Below are 18,825 nucleotides of genomic sequence, written 5' to 3'. Positions count from 1 at the left end.
GAATGAGAACATAGTTTTGCTACCATTGAACAGTCAGTTTATTAAGTACATTTTACCATTAACACTCCTGTAATTCCCAGCAGGTTTCGTATCTTCTGCTTGATAAAACAGGAATTGATGGCACAGCTTGTGACAGCTGGAGACTATCCACTTTGGGACTCCTGTGATGTATTCTTAAAGCAATGAGCATTACCTGAGGCTCATTTCTCCAGGTTCTTAAAATCAAAACAATACCAAACAAACACAAAAACAACCAAAAAAGCAACCAAACAACAACAAGCCCCAAAACAACAAAGCAAACAAACAAAAAAATCAAAACAAACCCCCCAAAACCAAAAGACAAACAAAAGGTTTTTATATTTTTATGCAATTCAGTTGTGCATGCCTCTTTTCTCTTATGAGTTTATTCTTCTACTCTCCATGCAGCTTTATTTGCAGTGCTATCTCTTCATTGTTACTTACCTGAGAATGTGAGGTGTGAGCTGGGAATTTGGCTTCCTCTGCATTGGATACATCATGATTCTAATCATCTGTGTTATCTCTGTGGAATGTATTATTGATCAGAGCTTCTGCCTATGCCTAGACTATTAATAATCCATGGAAGAGCTGAGAATGGGACCCAGTTCTTCAGGTCTTAAGGGTTTCTCTTCCCATCCTGAGTTTCATAACAGATGTTTCATACAGCTCTAAGAAACCACAGTCTCATATAGCTTAAAAAGAGGTGGCCAGCAGCCAACTTTCAAATAAACAACCTCAGCTCTTTCATTAAAAGAAAACATTATCATAATATTAAATTACATGTCAAATGGTGAAGGTATCTTTCCTTGTGTACAAGATATTATCCTTTGAAGTCACAGAGCCCAGAGTGATTTTCACACGAGGGTGACCAAATAGGAAAGAGGGAAAAAGTAAATAAAACAGTAACACTGGTTGCTTTTCACATTCCTCCCCTGGTTATAGAAACACATGTGTTTGGATAACAAGTTTCTTGTTACCCACATCTTCTTCTTCCCTTGAACTTTAATACCTTATATTCTTTATTTGTTATCTAGGCTATCTTACCTTTCTGGTATGCTTCTCCATATTGGCAAAATAGGTTAACATTGCAGCTGTACCTTGGTGAAATATTTTGAAGTCAGGTACTCTGTCCAAACTCTCACTGATGCTGTTGTGGGAAAGAATAGAAAGCTTGCTAATGAATCTAGCTGAGATAAAGGAGAAATTTCAAGAAAGAGTTGATGAAAGGCCAATTTTTATCCTGGTGCTAGGTAGCAAGCTTTTAGATGAAAGAGATGACTAACAACTAATCCTACCGACTATTGCAATTTTTCTTTCTTTTCAAATGATGCAAATAAAATGTCTCACTCGTAACACACCAGTATTTTGTACAATACAGGAAAGTCAGGAAAGTGACCTGGCAAAGCATTGTGTGAGTCTGCCTCATTCTCCATTTGCACCAATAACTTATTTGGACTTTGGTTTCACACAGTTCCTTGTCCCTTGACCCCTTCCAGCTCAGTTGGGGGTTATTTCTGGGGCTGACGAGTGTTTTTATTGGCAGCTACTGCTTGACAGTCTGGATCACCAAGTATCACGATGTATTTAGCATTCTAGATGCTACAAGAAAAATAAATCTGTTTGTCCTTGAGTTTATTTTGGCTTTTTTTTGGTGCTGAACGATCTCTTAAAAATTCTGGACATCTGCTTTTAATCCAAATTGTACAGTTGCTACCCTTTAAAGTTTGCTATTGACTGTGTCTTGAGAATTCTGATATTCATTTCTGCTAACTGGGGAACTGATTGCTATACACTGTCAAACTTTTTAGTGAAGGCTTGCTGTTCTGGTTTCTCAGGATGTTAATATTTTAACTACCTCCCAGTTCATTTTTCTTCAGAGGTAAAGACATCAAATATAGGCAGTAACAACTGTATTCTCTTTTTTTTTTGTGAATCTGAATTGGTAAGTAACGAATGATACATTGCAATAACATCATGTAAAAATATTTGTTATTTGTTCAAATTACCTTGGTACATTTGAAATTCTTGTTCAAATTAATTAACCAAGAGACCTTAGACACAACTATAGTAATCAAAATGTGATTCAAAGTGTTTTGCTCTCTTAATAATGTGAAACTTTGCTACAGAAAAAAAACAAACTTATAGGACTAACTCAGTAATAATTGGTACCATTTCTAAATAGATCTCTATTAGAATCAGACCAATAATGTCATGGTTCTAGCACATCTCTCCATGGTCTGTAACTACTGCTGACTCCTCCTATGGATGCTGTTTTTCATCTGAAGTATTTGTGTTATGTTACAATAAGAGTTTTGAACCTCTTTCTTACACTTTCCTACTCAGATCAGTACTTTAAATCACACACTGTTCTTCTGATACCAGACTATATTTCAGTACTGTCAGGAGAACTGTAGCTGGGCATGTTTCCTGTTGCAAGAATTTCTCTCTTCTTTACAGACGTTCTTCATGTACCAGCACAACATGAGGTATCACCATGCAAGTGTCCTTATATAATTGATAGTTTTACACCATTTTCCACAGTCTCCTAGGAAAAAAATCAAATATTTGGTAACTCTTCATCTCCTCCCCATTTATGAACCATTCTGCTCAAATTCTATGTGAGTAGGTTGTTGGCTTATTTTTTGTTTTAAATTTGCTTTTAGGGAGGGAGAGGGTTTCTTGGGTTTGATTAATTAATTTATTTAATGATGAATTGCAATACCTATGAATTATGCTTCTGCTAGGTTTATTTAGATCTTTCCTAATCCCTTGCTCCTCCATGGATTGAGATGAACATTATCTCTGGGGCAGCCTCTGGAGTGATTAAATAAAGATGAGTAGAAGTAACTAATTAGCAGGCTCTTTCAATCTTTGGTCTTTCTATAGGAGTGGTATAACTCTTCTTCTTCCCTCTTTATTTCTCATTAAAAGAAGCTGAGAGGAGAGATACTTTAAAAACAATAAGTAAAGGCAATGATAACCTAGTCTTTTTAATAAAGCAGTCAATCGTTAGTAAGGGTGCTGGAAGGAAAGGAGGTAGAGTAAGTTAAGTGTTATATGATTAGTACTGATTCCGTAAGGAAGATTTTGTAATTTAGAAGAGAAAATGCAGTATGCCCAATAGCAGGAAAGTACCAAACATTATTCTTAAAGATTGGTATGGTCAAATGAAATATGTACTTAGTATTTACAAATGGCATCATGTGTATTAGTCTGACTCTTACTGTTTTGATTAACAATAAAAAACATGACTTTTTCAGCTTAAAACATCTCATTTGATGTTTTCCCAAAAGGACTGCATTTGTCACACTTTGGAAAACACTGTATATGTTGAGCTTGTTGGTTTATATAGCCCATATTTAATTTAATATCTCAGTCTATTCTCATTATTAAAAAGAGTTGTGGTGGTTTTTTGGTTTTTTTTTCACTGTTGGGCAGACTTGTCCAGGTGAATTTGTGCATATGAATATTACATTTGTGTGTGAAGAGAGAGTGCACAACTGTGCATGACTTCTTCAAGGTAAAACAGTAGAGAAGCACTTGGCATGAAGTTTCTGCATGGGGCTATGAGTATTAACGTGGGAACCAGCCAGGATCATGCAGGGTTTTAGGCATTTCTCTTCTGTTACCAGTACCCTCTCAGTGTTGCAGGATTCACATGGATTCAGCCATGTGCTCTTCAGCAGTGACTGAATTTTAGTAAGTTTTAATGAAACTAGGAGCTGCCTTTGTTTCTGATGCAAAGTGGATGGAATTATCTGCTATGTACAAATTAGTTTCTGATCCTTCAATAATCTCCAAACAGATTCATCAGAAGTTGAATGTCGGAGAAAAGCTTGTAGGTTTTACTGGCCAAATGACCTGGAGAAGGAAATTAGTGTTGGCTGTGCTAGTTCTTCCTTGTCCAGGTGAACCAAGAGAGCTGATAAGACAGCAGTAACCAAGCCTTTGCATCACACTTTTCCTTTGTTTTGCTAAAAGCACCTTTCCCAAGAGGTTGATCCCATCATCTGTATTATTGCACACAGTGGCAGCAGGATGGGAATGGGAATCCTTCTCTTGAGTCGTGCCTGCTCAACAATGCTGTACCTTGAGAGAGCCTCTGTTCCTGTTTGGGAAGAGTTACCAGACAAAGGAGTGTATAAAAAAAATTCTGCTTTTTATGATATAGGGGCATCCTTGTAGCTGTCCTGCACTGCTGTGCAAGGGTTAAGCACTCAAGGGGGAATCCTTGGATGATGAGGAGCTGTTGACAGTCATCCTTCTGTCAAAAGTAGATCAAGGAAAAAGGAGTGCAGGAAATGTGCCTTTGTGCTTGGATAGCCTCTGTGAGCAAAGCAGCCCCTGAGGGATTTCTAAAGCAGGGCATACATTTCGAGCATTCCTAAGGCTCTTACTAGTAAAACAAGGATGGAAGGGGACATTAAGTAACCTCGAAGATCAATGGAGCTCAAAGACAGATTAAAGTCACTTTTGTCCTCTCCACTTGTGTTGTCTGAAATCAAGTAATTGAAAATAATTTTATTTTTACTAAATTTAATTCTAAAGGATCAATTTCATATTCACTGTAATAATTTAATCAAGAGCTGGATCTGAAAATTGTATTTCTTTCACTTTCTTGCTGGCACACAAGTCCTCTTTTTCTGTGAAATGTTGTAGTGCTGTTACATGGAAGTTGAAGGGTGGGGAGGCAAAGCTCCTGCCACAGGCTACGAAACTCAGAGGCCTCCTGAAGCTGGCAGCTGAGCATCTCCTGAAGGACAGATGTCTAGCAATTAGGTGTCCCATTTCTCTCTCACCTAATTTTTCTGGTTGCTCTGGGCAACTTGCAGAAATTTTATTTTTGTAACTTAGTGTATAAGTTTGTTAAAAAACAGATATTCTCTTTAATGAGAAACTTGTTTTTAGAAATATTTTTTCATTTCTGATCATGATATAGGCTCAAAATCTTAACATTTCTCACAAAACAAATTGTTCCAAATTCATGTTTTGACTTCTCAAAATTAGTCATTCAGTATGGCAAACAGTCTGTTTTGAGAACATTAAAGTATTTTCATTTAGCTAGGTATTACATCATTTTACTGTATTAATGTTAAAAACTCCAAACTCAGAGCAGGTAACAGAGTGAAGATGACCTGTTTCAACCTTAACAAAATGATGTAATATTTTTCCACATGATTATTTGGAAGATACTACTATTTCCTATTAAGTAATGTATCTGGCATTTCCATACAAAAACATGCCATAAGAAAATGGTCACTCAGCATTTTACTGTCATCAGCAAAGGGTGAGGCTTCAGGTATCTTTTTGAGGGGTCCCATCCCTTCTGCTTTTGTCTCTGCATCCACAGGCTTCCTATCTTCCTTCACCTTCCCTTGAGGCTATGCCTGTCTCACCTGCATGTGTGAATTCACACGTACCTCCTTTGAAGCTGCAATTGAAAAACCCTATGAGTGCTGTTCTAAAGGAACCAATTCTATTTCTTCCTCTACATTTATGTGCAAGAACAAACTAGTTTGGAAGTGCTGTTCCCTTGGAAGGCAAAATGCATTTCCATCATGTATTCTTGGTTCTTTGTAGCTGCTTGAAATCCTTCATTCAGAATTGAACATATTCTCCATAATTTTATTAATTTTAGAATAATGCATCTAATGTAAGTCAGTCATCCAAGCTACATTCCCTCTGGGAGGATGGTTCTTTGGTAATTTGCTGTAAAACATGTGTCTTAAGGTGCAATTTAATGTATCTTTTCTCAAATGACAAAGCCAGATTGAAAGGCTTGAGTCCTTCCTCTCTCCCCAGCTTGTCGTCCTTCTGATTTTGGCAACAGATGGCATGGCCTGACATGAACAAGACTGAAAACCCTGAAAGGTTAATCTAAAACATTTAACCAATGAGAAAGACAAAATTTCCTTAAGAATGGATGGTATTTTTATTGCAGAAAAATGAAGAAGTATTTTGAGGTTTGAAAGGTAAAGTTCTTGAAGAATCAAAGAATTTAACTTTTTGATTAATTTAACACTTTTGATTTTTTTAATTTTTACTTTTCTTCTTTTTCCCACTTCTGTTTTTGGTCAGTTTTCAGGAACCCAAGAAGATCCATATTCTTCACAGGGAAAACCATAGTTATATGTCTCTTAATTTTAATTTTTTTTCCCTCATTAATGTGAGTGGAGGAGGAAGGGAGGAAAAATGTGCAGTCAGACCAATGGAATCCTAGCAAGAACAAAAGCTGATTTCTGCACAAATCCCTCTTTTTCAGAACTGACATTGTACTGTACACAGGTAGCAGGAGTGCAATAGATGCCTCTTCTACCACTCACCTCAGCCTGAAACAGAGGAGAGAAAATAAAAAGTGGGGTAGAATGGAGTTCTTCCAAACACTACATCTCAGATGTCCATGGAAAGCTTTTGTGCTGTTGTGCAGCATAGGACTGACTCTGAGCAGCCTAAAAAGAGGTGAGACACAGTGCAAAACCCAGCCCTCATTACCTGTGAATAAAGAACAATTAGTGTTATAAAAATAGATGTATGAGTATTGAGCAGCTTAGCTATAAAAAGAGAAATCTTTCCAAGTTAGTGTGGCAACATGTGCACACATAAGTATGTGCATGTGTACAACACACAAGTATTTTTGGATTCCAGTAAGTGGCTTTGGCATCCTATTTCTCAGCAGTAACTAAAATAGTAATTCAGATCTATTTCAGTAGGTGTAGATGTGCACTGAAAACTGAATAAGAAATCATGATTAGCAAGTTGCTATTCAAAGGAAATTTGCCACGTTAGGGAAGTAGTATCAAGAGGAGGACCCAGGATCACCTTGCATCCCGTTCAATAGGTGAGGTTTGTGAGAAAAGTATAGATGGCATGGGCAAAACTTTGTCTGTGTGAGTTCTGTCTAGTAGCTGTAGCACAGGGTGGAAACCTGCAGTGTGCTGTGCTTACTGCCAGAGCTTCACAAGTCTTTGCTTTTGAAGGGAGACGCAGTGATTTTCTTAGAAACAAGTATTTGATGCATGAAGGGATGAGGATGCACTCTACAAAGCATTGGGGAGAATAAAGAGTAGTTGCACAAAATGGTTCAGGAAACATCCAGGGAAGGAACTGGCCACTGAGTGACTGAATTAAGAAAGCGAGGAAATGTGAGACAAAGCAGCATTTTGTGTATCTAGGGGCAGCCAGGAAGCAGCTTGCTGTGAGCAGCAGGGGAGGGGACTGTAGGAATTTCGTGCAACCATAAATGTCTGGTCATTCAGTATGTCATTGAAACTGCAGAAGATCCTTGGCAATCCAAGTGAATATTATAACAGGGACCTACTGGTTGTGAAAATCTCTTTGGATTGATCCACTTAACACCCTCCAAGGAAGATTCTTGTCAGGTGGGCAAGGAGTTTGGCATTCTGTCTCTTGTGGATAGGATACCAACTGGGATTGCAACATCTGAGAAGGTTCTCTGAAGTAAACACCTACCAAGACAGCTACCAAGTATAGTCCATAGCATAAGTGACTGGGTTTAGTTTTGCAGAATGTAACTAACTTTAGAAATTTTGCAATGATCCCAAAGAAGGATGAACAAGGTACGTTCTTAGATACCGTTCATGATCTGCATATAAAGCAGGAAGGAAGTTAAAACCCAACCAAATAAAAGTCTGTAAGTATTCTTCTAGTCAGGAAAGTTGTATAAGACATGGGTCAATGAAATGCATGTCTACATTCCCCAGTGAAAAGAGTCTGTGCAGTTTGACTGTCCTCCAGCTCACTGGAGGGGAAGCAATATTCCAGACTTGTTAGGACAGTCTTTTTCACATGGTGTTAAATTAGCAGCCAAGGGAAATGATAGAAAAGCAAGAAATATAAACACTTGCTTAGCAGAGAGGAAAGGTATTGAGAATAAAATTAAAAAAGGCCCCAAGGACTGAAAGAGGAGTTCTCCAACTGCTGTGACCAACATGATGAGGCTGGCTAATAAGCAAGTGGCAGTGAAATGCAATTATTGACTTCTAAACACACAGTGCTGATAAACTGGAATTTCTCAGACTAGGAGGAAGGATTCCTGTGGTTGAAATCAAAGGACAGAAGTAAGTTTGGATCAGCATTGTATAGCTAAAAAGACATTGCCTCTTTCCCCAGCCATTGAATAAAATGATCTTGAAGGTCAATTAATACCTAGAATGAATGTCAATGGAATTGCTGATGATTGCTATACACAAAGATCTGGATGAGATAATGGCTAGCCTGTTGTGTGTAATGGGAGGGAAAAAACCCCCTTTTTCTGTGTATGTGAAACCTTCAACAAAAGTGACATATTGGTGGTTTCATTCTGCTAGCATGGGAGCATATTTGCAGATTCTGGATAGATGACAGTATCAGAATGAAAATTCCCCTGTCACTTGTTAGGATGATATCTTGGATCCATTCTCAGCAGATAAAGAATTGAGGTAAGAATTGAGATCAGAACTAAACTGGGATATGACACAAGTGGAACTGGTTGTGGCTTGAGTACAGCTTTCTTGGAAATAGAATAAAATTCTGAAGTTATCTGATATGTGCTTCAGCTGGGATATCCAAATAAATGGACTTCTGTGCCTAAATAGCATCTGAAAGTGCTGTATCTTGGTAGCTCCAGAAGAAGTAAATCTCTCAGAATTTAAAACAGTGACAAAGTACTGTTTTAAAGGAATATTGTGGACAGAAAGATTCAGATAATAATTGAGTTGTTTGTCTAAACAGCTAGAAAGCTACAAGCCTGTAGCTGACAGGGGAGGCTGTGCTGTTAGAAAAAATAAGGAAAATACTACATTGCTTGCACTAAAAGAAAGTTGAAAAGTTGGAAGTTTATCTATAGATGAAAAAAGCAAAAGAAATTAAGAAGAAATCAGCAGGAAGTCTAAGGAAATTTTCCAAGTGCATTAGTAGAAAAATATTTTAGCAATTATATGAATCTGTCATAAATGTATGTGGTAGGTTTGTGAATAATAGAGACAAAATGAAAAATTGTTCAGTAAATATTAGTATTCTAGGAAAAAATTGATTGGTTTTTCACTGTCACATAGAAATAATGCAATGGCTTTCTTAACAACCAAAAAATATTGTGAAAAAAACTGTTATTAAAATGCCTACTTTGTAAAACAACTGGTTGAGACAGCTTGTGTTCAAGAATTTTGAAAGAACTAGTTAAGGAACTTTGAAAGACATCCATGTGTTGATATTTTCAGTAAGTGTGTCAGGATACTGAGGAACTTCTGCAGAACTGGAAGAAAGTGAATGCTGCATTAGTATTTAAAAAAGATAAATGGAGTAAGCTGGATGAAAATACTAAATTACATCTGCTCTACTCCTGCCAAGGAGGACTGCTCGGTAAAATGAAGATTGCTGCCTTGAAATCAGTCTGAGTAAAAATACCAGAATCATCTATATCATATATAGGATCAAAGAGCTACAAAAGGGTTTGTAATTACTTGTCAGTCTAAAGGGCTTATTTGAAAAGACATCTTGTAGCAGTGTCAGTTTGTCAAATGAGTTTGCCAGTGTGACAAAAGTCCTGTAGGACATTCTACCTTCAGTCACATTCTTCAGCTGATAACCCTACATGTGTTCTTTAGTGAGTGCCTGGTGCAAATTGCTGTGTCACATTCTGGTTTAAAGCACAAGTATAAACAGGAATCATCGTCAATTAACTCTACCTGTGAGTTTCCTGTAAATATAAGTTCTGGGTTATGTACTATGTTCTATGTAGGAGTTTAGGAATAAGTCAGAGGTCAGCATTAAAACTGTACTGATGATCTGCTGATAATTTATAGATTAAGGCAGGGCAAAAAAAAGCAGAGTTCAACTCACCAGTAGGACTAGGTTTCTCAAAGGGAAATAATGCAGTGGAGGGTGAAAATACATATCCTAGAAGGAAACATGTCACAGAGACACATGATGTCATGGTAGATGATCAACTAAAATAATTTATTTTGGCCAAAATGTCTGATGAGATTGTTGTGTGGAATAACAGGGAGACCTCAGGAGAGAGAGAATGGCCATTCTGCATCGCGTGACATTGGTGTGCACTGATGTCTGCCTTTCTGCCTTTTCCCCTGAAAAACTGGAGAGGGCTCTAGAAGATCCTGAAGTAGCACCTTGCAAGCCTTGGGAAAACTGTATTTTGTTGTGCTGCTCCCCTTTTGACCATCACCTGCAATCTGTCCAACAGAATACAACAAGAGTGATGAAGTAAGCAAGGGACTTGGGGTTGAACCAAATAATGAGCAAAGAATAAGAGAGTTTGATACCAAGCAGCAGGAGATCCCAGTGGTATTTTCAAAGAGCAAGGTTGATAATTTAAATATGAATGAGATAGATTATTTATTAAGCTGAAAGCAGAAGTTTTAACATCATTGAATAGGTAGCAGACAGAGTCCTCTTTAGGCTTAGTGTGGCTTTCTGACAGAGCTATTAGTCTGTCTTCTCAGAGAACAGTGAGAAATACTGAGTTACTATTTTGATATTAGACAGAGAATACCACTAGAAAGTGCTCTAAAGGAAATTCCTGTTTTGCTGGGAAGATGTCTCGGCTGATCTGGAATTGATTTCCCATCAGGAGTTCTATAAATATTTTCTGTTATTTTCTTCTCTCCTGTAAGGTAACAATAGGATTCAGGAGAAAATCACCCTGCAGGTATCTTAATGCTTTTTTTTTCCTGTAAGATAATGAAAGGAGTGGAATTGCCTTCTCAGTGCTGGAGGTTTCTTATTTTACTGAATAAGAGATGAATTTGCACTGTGCTGTTAAAAGATCCCATCTTTTTCCCATGGCAGTTGAACATATTTCACTTTCTTCCTGATCATTTTATGTTCCTAAATCACAGACTTAATATAAAATCATGACTCTCCTTCCTCTTCATCCTTTATTTCTTTTCACTTAAACAATTAAATTTTGCTGATCAAGATAGAGAAATCATGGTGGTGAAGAATAAGAGTCATTCTTATTTTTTTCATGCTGAAATTTATGTAATATGAAAATTACATGCGAATATGTGTGAGAGACATGATGTGGGATTATCAGAAGCATCTGTGGATTAGTGACTATGTACACTAGATTTTCAATTCAATCTAAGAAGTGGAATACATGAGAAAGAAAAATAATTGAGATAAGAGCATAGTAATAATTGAGGTAAGAGCACAAGATGGACTAGAGACTGCTAAGCTGCTACTGTGAGTCCTCTTCTGCTCAGCCATAGCCAGAAATTCTTTGCTCTGATGAAATGAATGAATGGGGACTTATTTCTGTGGGTGCATATGAACAAATGCCTTGTCTGTCACTGAGTCTAGGGTCTTCTGTCCAGTTATACCTTACCAGTGAACATGGCTGTAATGACTGCCCTTCCTTCCGCTCAGATGTCCAGTTAGGTAAAGTGGCATCTTCCCAGGATAGGTGAATACTGTTAGTACACACATTAGAGTGAACTCTTGCAGTTTTTGCCAAAAATGAGTAGGGTACTACTGTTGTTTTGTATCTTATTTGTCTCAGCCATCAGCAATGGCAACGGAGGTATTTTCCACACTAGGGGAGTAAATTCACATTTCAAGTACCTTAGGGCTCTGTTGCTGGTGATCTGCCACTGGATCTTGTGCTTGTTAATGAAAAACAAGAGGAACATCCCAAAGGTGTTTGTAGGGGAGGGAGGTGGGGTGTGACTGTGTCAAATATTTTGTTTAAGTTTTAGCTGTAACGGGAAAAATGTCTTTAGCAGAACTTCTGCTGTGGCTGTACTGTGTTTGTGGGCCTCATGATACTCAGGCTGTTTCCAAAGTATACAAGCAGCCTGGAGTGTGTGAGGAGACAGTGGGTGGAACAGACTTTACAGAGTAAAGCCCTGAGGGAAGTAAATACTGAAGCTACAGCAGAGCTGAGCAAAGATTGGGAGATAAGAGAACTGAGCAGTAACTCAAAAGACACAGAACATAAGTTGGGAGGAGCAGACTTCAGTTGTCAAAAGCCCTATACACAGCAGAATTTCTTTTAATATAATAAAATAGATTTGTTTGCAATATATGATTTTTAGTTAGCATGGATTTTTCATAAGGCTGGCTAAACTTTGGCCACATAGTTCCCATTTTTTTTGAGTATTTCATCCTGTTATTGAAGATACAAACTTACCAGGGCAGTGCCTGCGCCTTATATGCACTAAGATAAATGTGCATATATAAATGTATAAATACATTTGGAAATATATCCCTAATATATTTGGAAACAGAGAGAGGAAAAAATATAGTGTTTGACAATTGATCTGTGGAGACCCCAAATCTGTCAGTACAGCATGTGTCTGCTGCAGCATAATGCTCTTCTGTTCTAAAATTGCACTTCCTTGGAACCCCTTGAATGACTGTCTTTAGTAACATAATAAAAGATGGAAGGATGTAGCATTTTTATGCTATGAAACATTTCACAGCATTTTACTTGCTGTGTGATGTGTTGTCATATATACTAAAATGAAAATTGTTACAGCAATTCAAAATCAGACCAGATATTGCTGAAAAACTATATGCAATAGTGAGTGAAACATATGAACACATGTTCAAGCTTAAAGGGTTTCTCTTTTTATAGGTACTGATGCAAGTTTTTGTAATATTATTGTTCAAATTAGTTCTGCTAAAAATACCTTAGATGTTATCAATGGCATGTCTGTACATCCTTGTCTCAACTGCAATTCATGTGAATAAGATTCCTGTCCCCTCTGACATAATTTGACATTTTTATATTGCTGAACTCAAATAGCCGAGGTTTGAAAGCAATTCATTTTGCATCTTGCTGTGAACACCTTCTAACAACAAATATGTTTGTTTTTGCCAACTTGTTTATGACTTCTAGAAAAGACCAGGGATAATCTTAGATATAAACTACCGCATGCTTAATTTGGGACTTGAGTATTTTCACAGGCACATGTTAAACAAATAAAATAGCTGTTAGTATGAATTGTTCTGGAGATGTCAGGGTGCAATGATGCATTGCAATGAAGGTGAGAGTGATGCAGCAGGGCTTTGTTATATGCTCACACTTTATTAAATAGGAACAGAGTTTTGTATAGCACCATCAAACACATCTCTTCTTCTTTTTATTTTGTTATAGCTCTTGTCTCCTGCTCTGGGTCACATGGAGAAAACTCTTCTTCACCAAATCCAACTCAGAAGCTCTCCCTGATTAAAAATAGGATGGTTTCATTGCATCAGCCTTCTAAAACAGGTACCATAAGTCCTCTTCCTTACATCCTCCTTATTTCTCCCTCAGAATCTAGGGGTAAGATAGATGCTGGCAGTCACAAGCACCTCTTACCAGAAAGCTGTGGCACTGTTTCTGACTGGAACTAGAGCAATGACTCAGAAAGGCCAGTGTAAACTTAAGGGAATTCCTTATTTCTGTATTAAACAGAAACAAAAAAGCCAAAATCCAAAAGATAGAGAGCAAACCCCAGACAACACACCACAAAAGAAACTTATTGCCTCCCTCCTCAATAAAAAACAAAACAAAACAAACAAACCAAATCAAAAAACCCCAACACATCAGGAAAAAGGAAGAGAAAGAAAAAGGAAGGAAAAATAAAATCCTTTCCATCAGTACACTGAAATCTACCAGATTTGGGGTTGAGAGTCCTTGAAATAAAAGCTAATTAATGGAACTGCTTTCCAACTACTATAGAACAAACTATCTTTTTTGATACTGAATTAAGCTTTTTTTCCAGGTGGAATTTTATTTTCAAGGCATTGTGGAAACCAAGCGAGTGGTTAGGTTTTTTAACATGTGTTGCCTGCCTCTTGTCCTGTCAGTGGACACTACTGGGAATGCCTAGCTTCCTCTTCACTCCCTCTCACCAAAGTGCTCATACACGGTGATAAAATCCCTCTGACCGTACTCTTCTACAGACTGAGCAGTGCCAGCTGTGCCAGCCTCTCCTCTGATGGAAGATGCTCCAGTCCCTGTCATCTTTGTGGACCTGTGCTGAGCTGGTTCCTCTAGGTCTGTACATCTCTTGCATTAGGGAGCCCGGAGCTGAGCACAGTACCCCAGCTGTGGTCTCACCAGTGCTGAGAGGAAGGATCACCTCTCCTCATCTACTGGCAAAGCCCTTCCTAATGCTGCCCAGAAAGCTGCTGGCTGCCTTTGTAGTAAGGGTGCACTGCTTGCTGACAGAGAGCTGCTTGTTCACCTTGCTCCCAAAGTCCTTCTCCTGGGCTGCTTTCCAGCCAGCCAGCAGGTGCTGGTGCAGGGGGTTATACCCCTTGAGATGCAGGACCTGGCTTTTCCTTCAAGGGCTCCCTGTCAGCCCAATCCCAGCCTGTCGGGGCTGCTCTGCATGGCAGCACAGCCCTGGGGTGTGTCAGCCGCTCCTCCCTTTTGTGACCTGGGGGAACTTGCTGAGGGTGCATTCTGTCTCCTTGCTCAGGTTGTTAATGAAGATGTTAAACAATGAAAAAAGGCATCTGGGTGTTAGAAAAGTCACACATTCCTTCCAGGTGTAACAATAGCCTTGCCAGAGGAATATTCCTTATAGTAGGATCTTCCAGATGGTATCTAAATTCTTTAAAGTCCTTTCTGACAGACTCTGGACTGTCCATGAGCATTTTAAAATCCAACATTCTTTGGAGCATTTTTGTAATATCTTAAAATGTGTCCTTTGCTAATTGTAGTAATACAGACCTGTTTCTCTATTATACCTTTTTTCTTATTTTAATTTGTCATGTTTTTCCTTTTTTGCTGACTTATACTTTAGGTTCTCTAAGTTCTTAAGCAAAGCTGGATATGGAACACCTGTGAGATGTTACATAGTGGCACTAGAGGTTTCACCTTTCAGTGCTCTCTTTCACTGTGACCACGAGTGTACCCAGCTCTTTTACTCTGGGGTTTGTTCTAAAACCTGCTTATTTTTGACCAGTCTTTCCATCACAATGTGATGCATGTGATCTCTTCCTAGAGAAATGAGTCTTTTTTTTTTTACTGTCAAAAGCTTTCCTGATCTGTTCCAGACTCTTCCAGGTATTCAAATTTCTTCTCCCTCAGGCCATGTCAGACAGGCCTTATAAAGCTCAGAGAGTTGGGAATTAGGTGCTTTTCAAGGGGAAAATTGTGTTCACCTATCTCAGCTGTGAACCGCCCTGTCCCGTGAGACATACTCAAAGGATTAAGTCTGTATTGATACAGCTGAGGTATTAGTAATGTTTAATGAAATGATTTTGTCATAAACAACAGTTTCATGCAACTGTCTAGTTGAAAAAGGAATTTTTTCTCTCCTGAGCTTTCACTTTGGTCTCTTTCACTGTTATGCTTTTTTGAGAGAAATTGCTTTCTGGGTTTTATGACCAACTAAAAAATTATCTGATAAAAATATTACTTCTACTGACAATAAGTCTGTGGATACTGAGTTAACCTGTCAAACCTCAGTAAATTTGAAACAGCACAGCAGGTCTGGATCAGGACTCTGCTTTGTCTGACAGCTATGGGGTTCCTGAGCAATTGAGATCCCCAAAGTTGTTTTACTGGCTCATCAAACCATAGCCTGGAGCTGTGCACATACATTTTTCCCTAGATCCAAGAGAGCCAGGAGTCTGGCTGGTGTCCTCATTCCTGTGTGCTGCTGAGTCTGGCATTGTGTACACACACATGTACACAATTTGCCAGTTTGTCTGCTTGTGGCTTCCATGTAAAAATGATGGACTGAACACTGCCCAGGTCTTTCCTAAGCTGTATGCATTTGGTGAATTGGGCTAAGAAGAAATTTGGATGGTTGGCCCAGGTGTCAGTTTGAGAGAGGCAGCAAGCTCCAGTATGAGCAGGCCAGAAAGAGCTGGGGAGTGTCCAAAGGAATGGAGGAGAAGTGTTTGGGTGGGAGACCGCAGCCTGTGCCAACCCAAAGTTATGTGGAGCTCTGTAACATCTGTGCTTCTCTTACCTCTGCTCACTGGATGCTGTTTTATAAAAATGAAGCTAGCATTAACTTCACTAAGAAGAAAATTTGTCTGCTTTTGCTGTTGTGCTCAAAAGATGCTTCCATTTCTTCTTTTTCTGAAAGCTTAGTTGAAAGTTTAGGTAATCTTCTGGAGGCTCTTATGTTTTTTTATTTTTGCCCCACTTGTGCAGCCACACTTCCTTGTTATATCTCTGACCTTAGTTCTCTCCTTCCTACCTGTTCTCCACAGGAATAGGGCTACCAAAGGGATAACTTCATGTCATTCATGTCTGCAAGGTTTGAATACCTTCTGAACATCAGGATCCTAAATACGAATGTTTAGTCTCTTAATATTTCTTACTTGGCCTCGGGACACTCCAGTTATTACTGTAATATTATTATTACTACTGAAAATAAATATCATGCAAATTAATATCAGCTCTATTCAGCTCTACTCTGTGTGGGAGACTTTTGTGCAGCTAACATCCCTTCAGGGAGTTTATATTAGATTGATGAGAGAACAGTGAATTACTTCTTGTCTGGTTTATAATATGCTGATTATGAAAAATTCTGGCCAAGATGATCTAGTGTTTTTAATACTGCAAGCAGACTCTGGAGTTTGTTAAGAAGGCATTCTTATCCATCCTGCTAGAGGCAAGCAAAACTGTTTAAAAAAGATAAAAATAAAAATGAAGTAAATCTTGCATTGCTCACCTATTTTGCTCGAGACCCTGTCAAGATCTTTCTATTGCTAAGAGACGTTTTCCCTTAGAGTATCAGTTCTTTCTGTCAAAAATGCTAAATCCATACAGTTTCAATATCCTTGCTGATGTTATGGGTATTCTCATTTGGGACTTTGAGTACTTGTGATCTAGACCTTCCAATGGCATAAATTCATTGTTGATACCAGTGGGAGGAATTTGACTTACATTCTGCCAAGATTTTGCAGGTTAGTTTTTCATTCTTACGTGTTTCTTGACCTGCTCTGGGAGAGATTCTGTTGTTATTGCCCAAGACAAAGTTTCTATTTTCTCTTTGAGTCTTCCATTTCTTGGGAGATACAGCCCCCATACACTGTGCATTTGGTCACTCATGTGCCACTGGAGCTGGGACAGGCCTCACCAAACCTTTGGTTTCTCACAACAGAAGTCTCCTGTGTCATGGGCTCAAGCTGTTCATGGGTGACGTCCACAGACGCTTCTGGGAAACCAGACTGGGTGTTATCTTCCATTGGTGTCCTGGCAGCCCAGGAGAGGCAGCAGATGCTTCTGGAAAACAGTTCCTCCTGCAAAGATGTTGAAGGTAGGCAGAGCTCCGGTTGCCCTCGGATGGACACCTGCTTTCACCCAGCTCCGGCTGCAGCAGGAGTCAGCCTCAGGCCCTTGCCACTGAAAGTTCCACCATGTGCTGGCTCTGGTGCAGAGCTCCCAAAGGCACAGCCAGTGCCCAGGAGCCAGTAGGAACGGTGTAATTCATGTGAGCTGCCTTGGCTGTCTATGGAGGTACCCTCTAAACAGCTGGCCCCCTTATATACTCATTTTCTATCTCCCCAATTTGGGATAAGCTACTTTTACTTACAGAGACTGGATTTTTCTTAGGAATCTCAATCCTATACAAGCCAGAGCTGGCTCCACTTGTCTGCTGTCTGACTGGCAAAGTCTTTGGCTTTTGTTTTGTTGGACATGTCTTCATGCTTTTTTTGGTTTCTTCTCTTCTCGTTTCTTCTATAACTTCTTTACTTAAACCCTTATATTTTGCTTTATTCTCTCTCTCCTTTTCTTTTTTTTTTTTTTTTTTTTGGTTTTGTGCGTAGTTCTTCCTTTATTCTCATGACTCCTTTCTTTGAACTCCTTATCCATTTTCCTCTTATTATCTCTCTTCCATCTGTGCCGTGTGTCTCTTGTTTTGTTGTGGTTTTTTTTTCTCTTCACAGGGGACATTTTCCTCCTGAGCACCAGTAGACTCCCAGATAGATGTGAGTTCAGCCTGCAAAGCCCCATCCTACCTGGGAGTTTGGATTCTTGCTTTCTGGAACTGGCCATATGTTCACAGGATGCTGTTCCTCTCCTCCAGAGATTCACAGTTGAAATTAAATACGTGGAGACAGACAAAAATACAATAACTTCTCTGAGAGCTGGCCATGAGGAGAATTCCAGGTAAGACAATCAATTTTCAACTGTTAAACCTTTGAATTGCAATGTAGAGTGGAGTTCCTCCAGGCTGCTGTTTTGTCTTTTGCCTTCTTGGGATCATTGCTGCTATTACAGCAGAAAATGAAGGTGTGACTCTCAGGACTGAAGCACAGAGCCCCTTGACAGAATGCCTGTAGCAGACAGGTTTTGTGTGTCCTCCTTGCAAAGAACACACTGGTTTAGATCTCACTCTTCCTCCCTCATGTTTAGAAGGGTGAAGAGTGATTAATTTTTTCACTGATTCTAGGACTACAGCTGTAAAATGCATTCAGTCCAAAAACTGCCTTGGTAACATGACTGAAATCTCTATGGATTCAGTGGGTCCTGTCGATGCTCCTAGGGTCACAGTTCTCATTTTGAGAATGGGTTAATAATAACCCCATTTGAGGTGGGGTTTTAATCATTAATCATTAAATCTTTAATAATTTCCTCCTTTCTAGTAGGTTGAGGAGCACCCACTTCTGCTCCATTTGTAGAGCTCAGGGAGGGAAAGAACTGAGGTAAGAAGAGGTGAAAAAGAACAAAAGAAGGTGTAACAATCTTCTTTTAACAACAGGACAATCTGTATTCCCTTTGATCCTGCCAACATTTTACTTTTTCATTCCTGTGTGTAGCAGAATGTAGTAAGGAAGAGAAATGGGTAAAGGGAACAAATCACAACAGGAAAAGAAAGAGAAAAGTCCACGTGT

At 38.9% G+C, this 18,825-nt stretch overlaps 1 protein-coding gene across 1 annotated transcript in view; it reads left to right on the top strand.

Annotated features, from left to right (window-relative positions):
- The window catches only part of LTK (leukocyte receptor tyrosine kinase), a 128,972-nt gene that overhangs the window by 62,492 nt on the left and 47,655 nt on the right, over positions 1-18,825 (top strand). The window contains exons 4-6 of the mRNA XM_086892837.1: positions 13,133-13,246; positions 17,091-17,246; positions 17,878-18,100. Coding sequence (XP_086748963.1) covers positions 13,133-13,246; positions 17,091-17,246; positions 17,878-18,100 — 493 coding nt within the window. The remainder of the gene's footprint in view (positions 1-13,132; positions 13,247-17,090; positions 17,247-17,877; positions 18,101-18,825) is intronic.

The sequence above is a fragment of the Cyanistes caeruleus genome, chromosome 6, assembly GCF_971803275.1.
Source record: "Cyanistes caeruleus chromosome 6, bCyaCae1.hap1.1, whole genome shotgun sequence".
NCBI lineage: Eukaryota > Metazoa > Chordata > Aves > Passeriformes > Paridae > Cyanistes > Cyanistes caeruleus.
The sequence above is the reverse complement of the archived record's forward strand: the minus strand, read 5'-3'. Positions and strand labels throughout refer to the sequence as shown.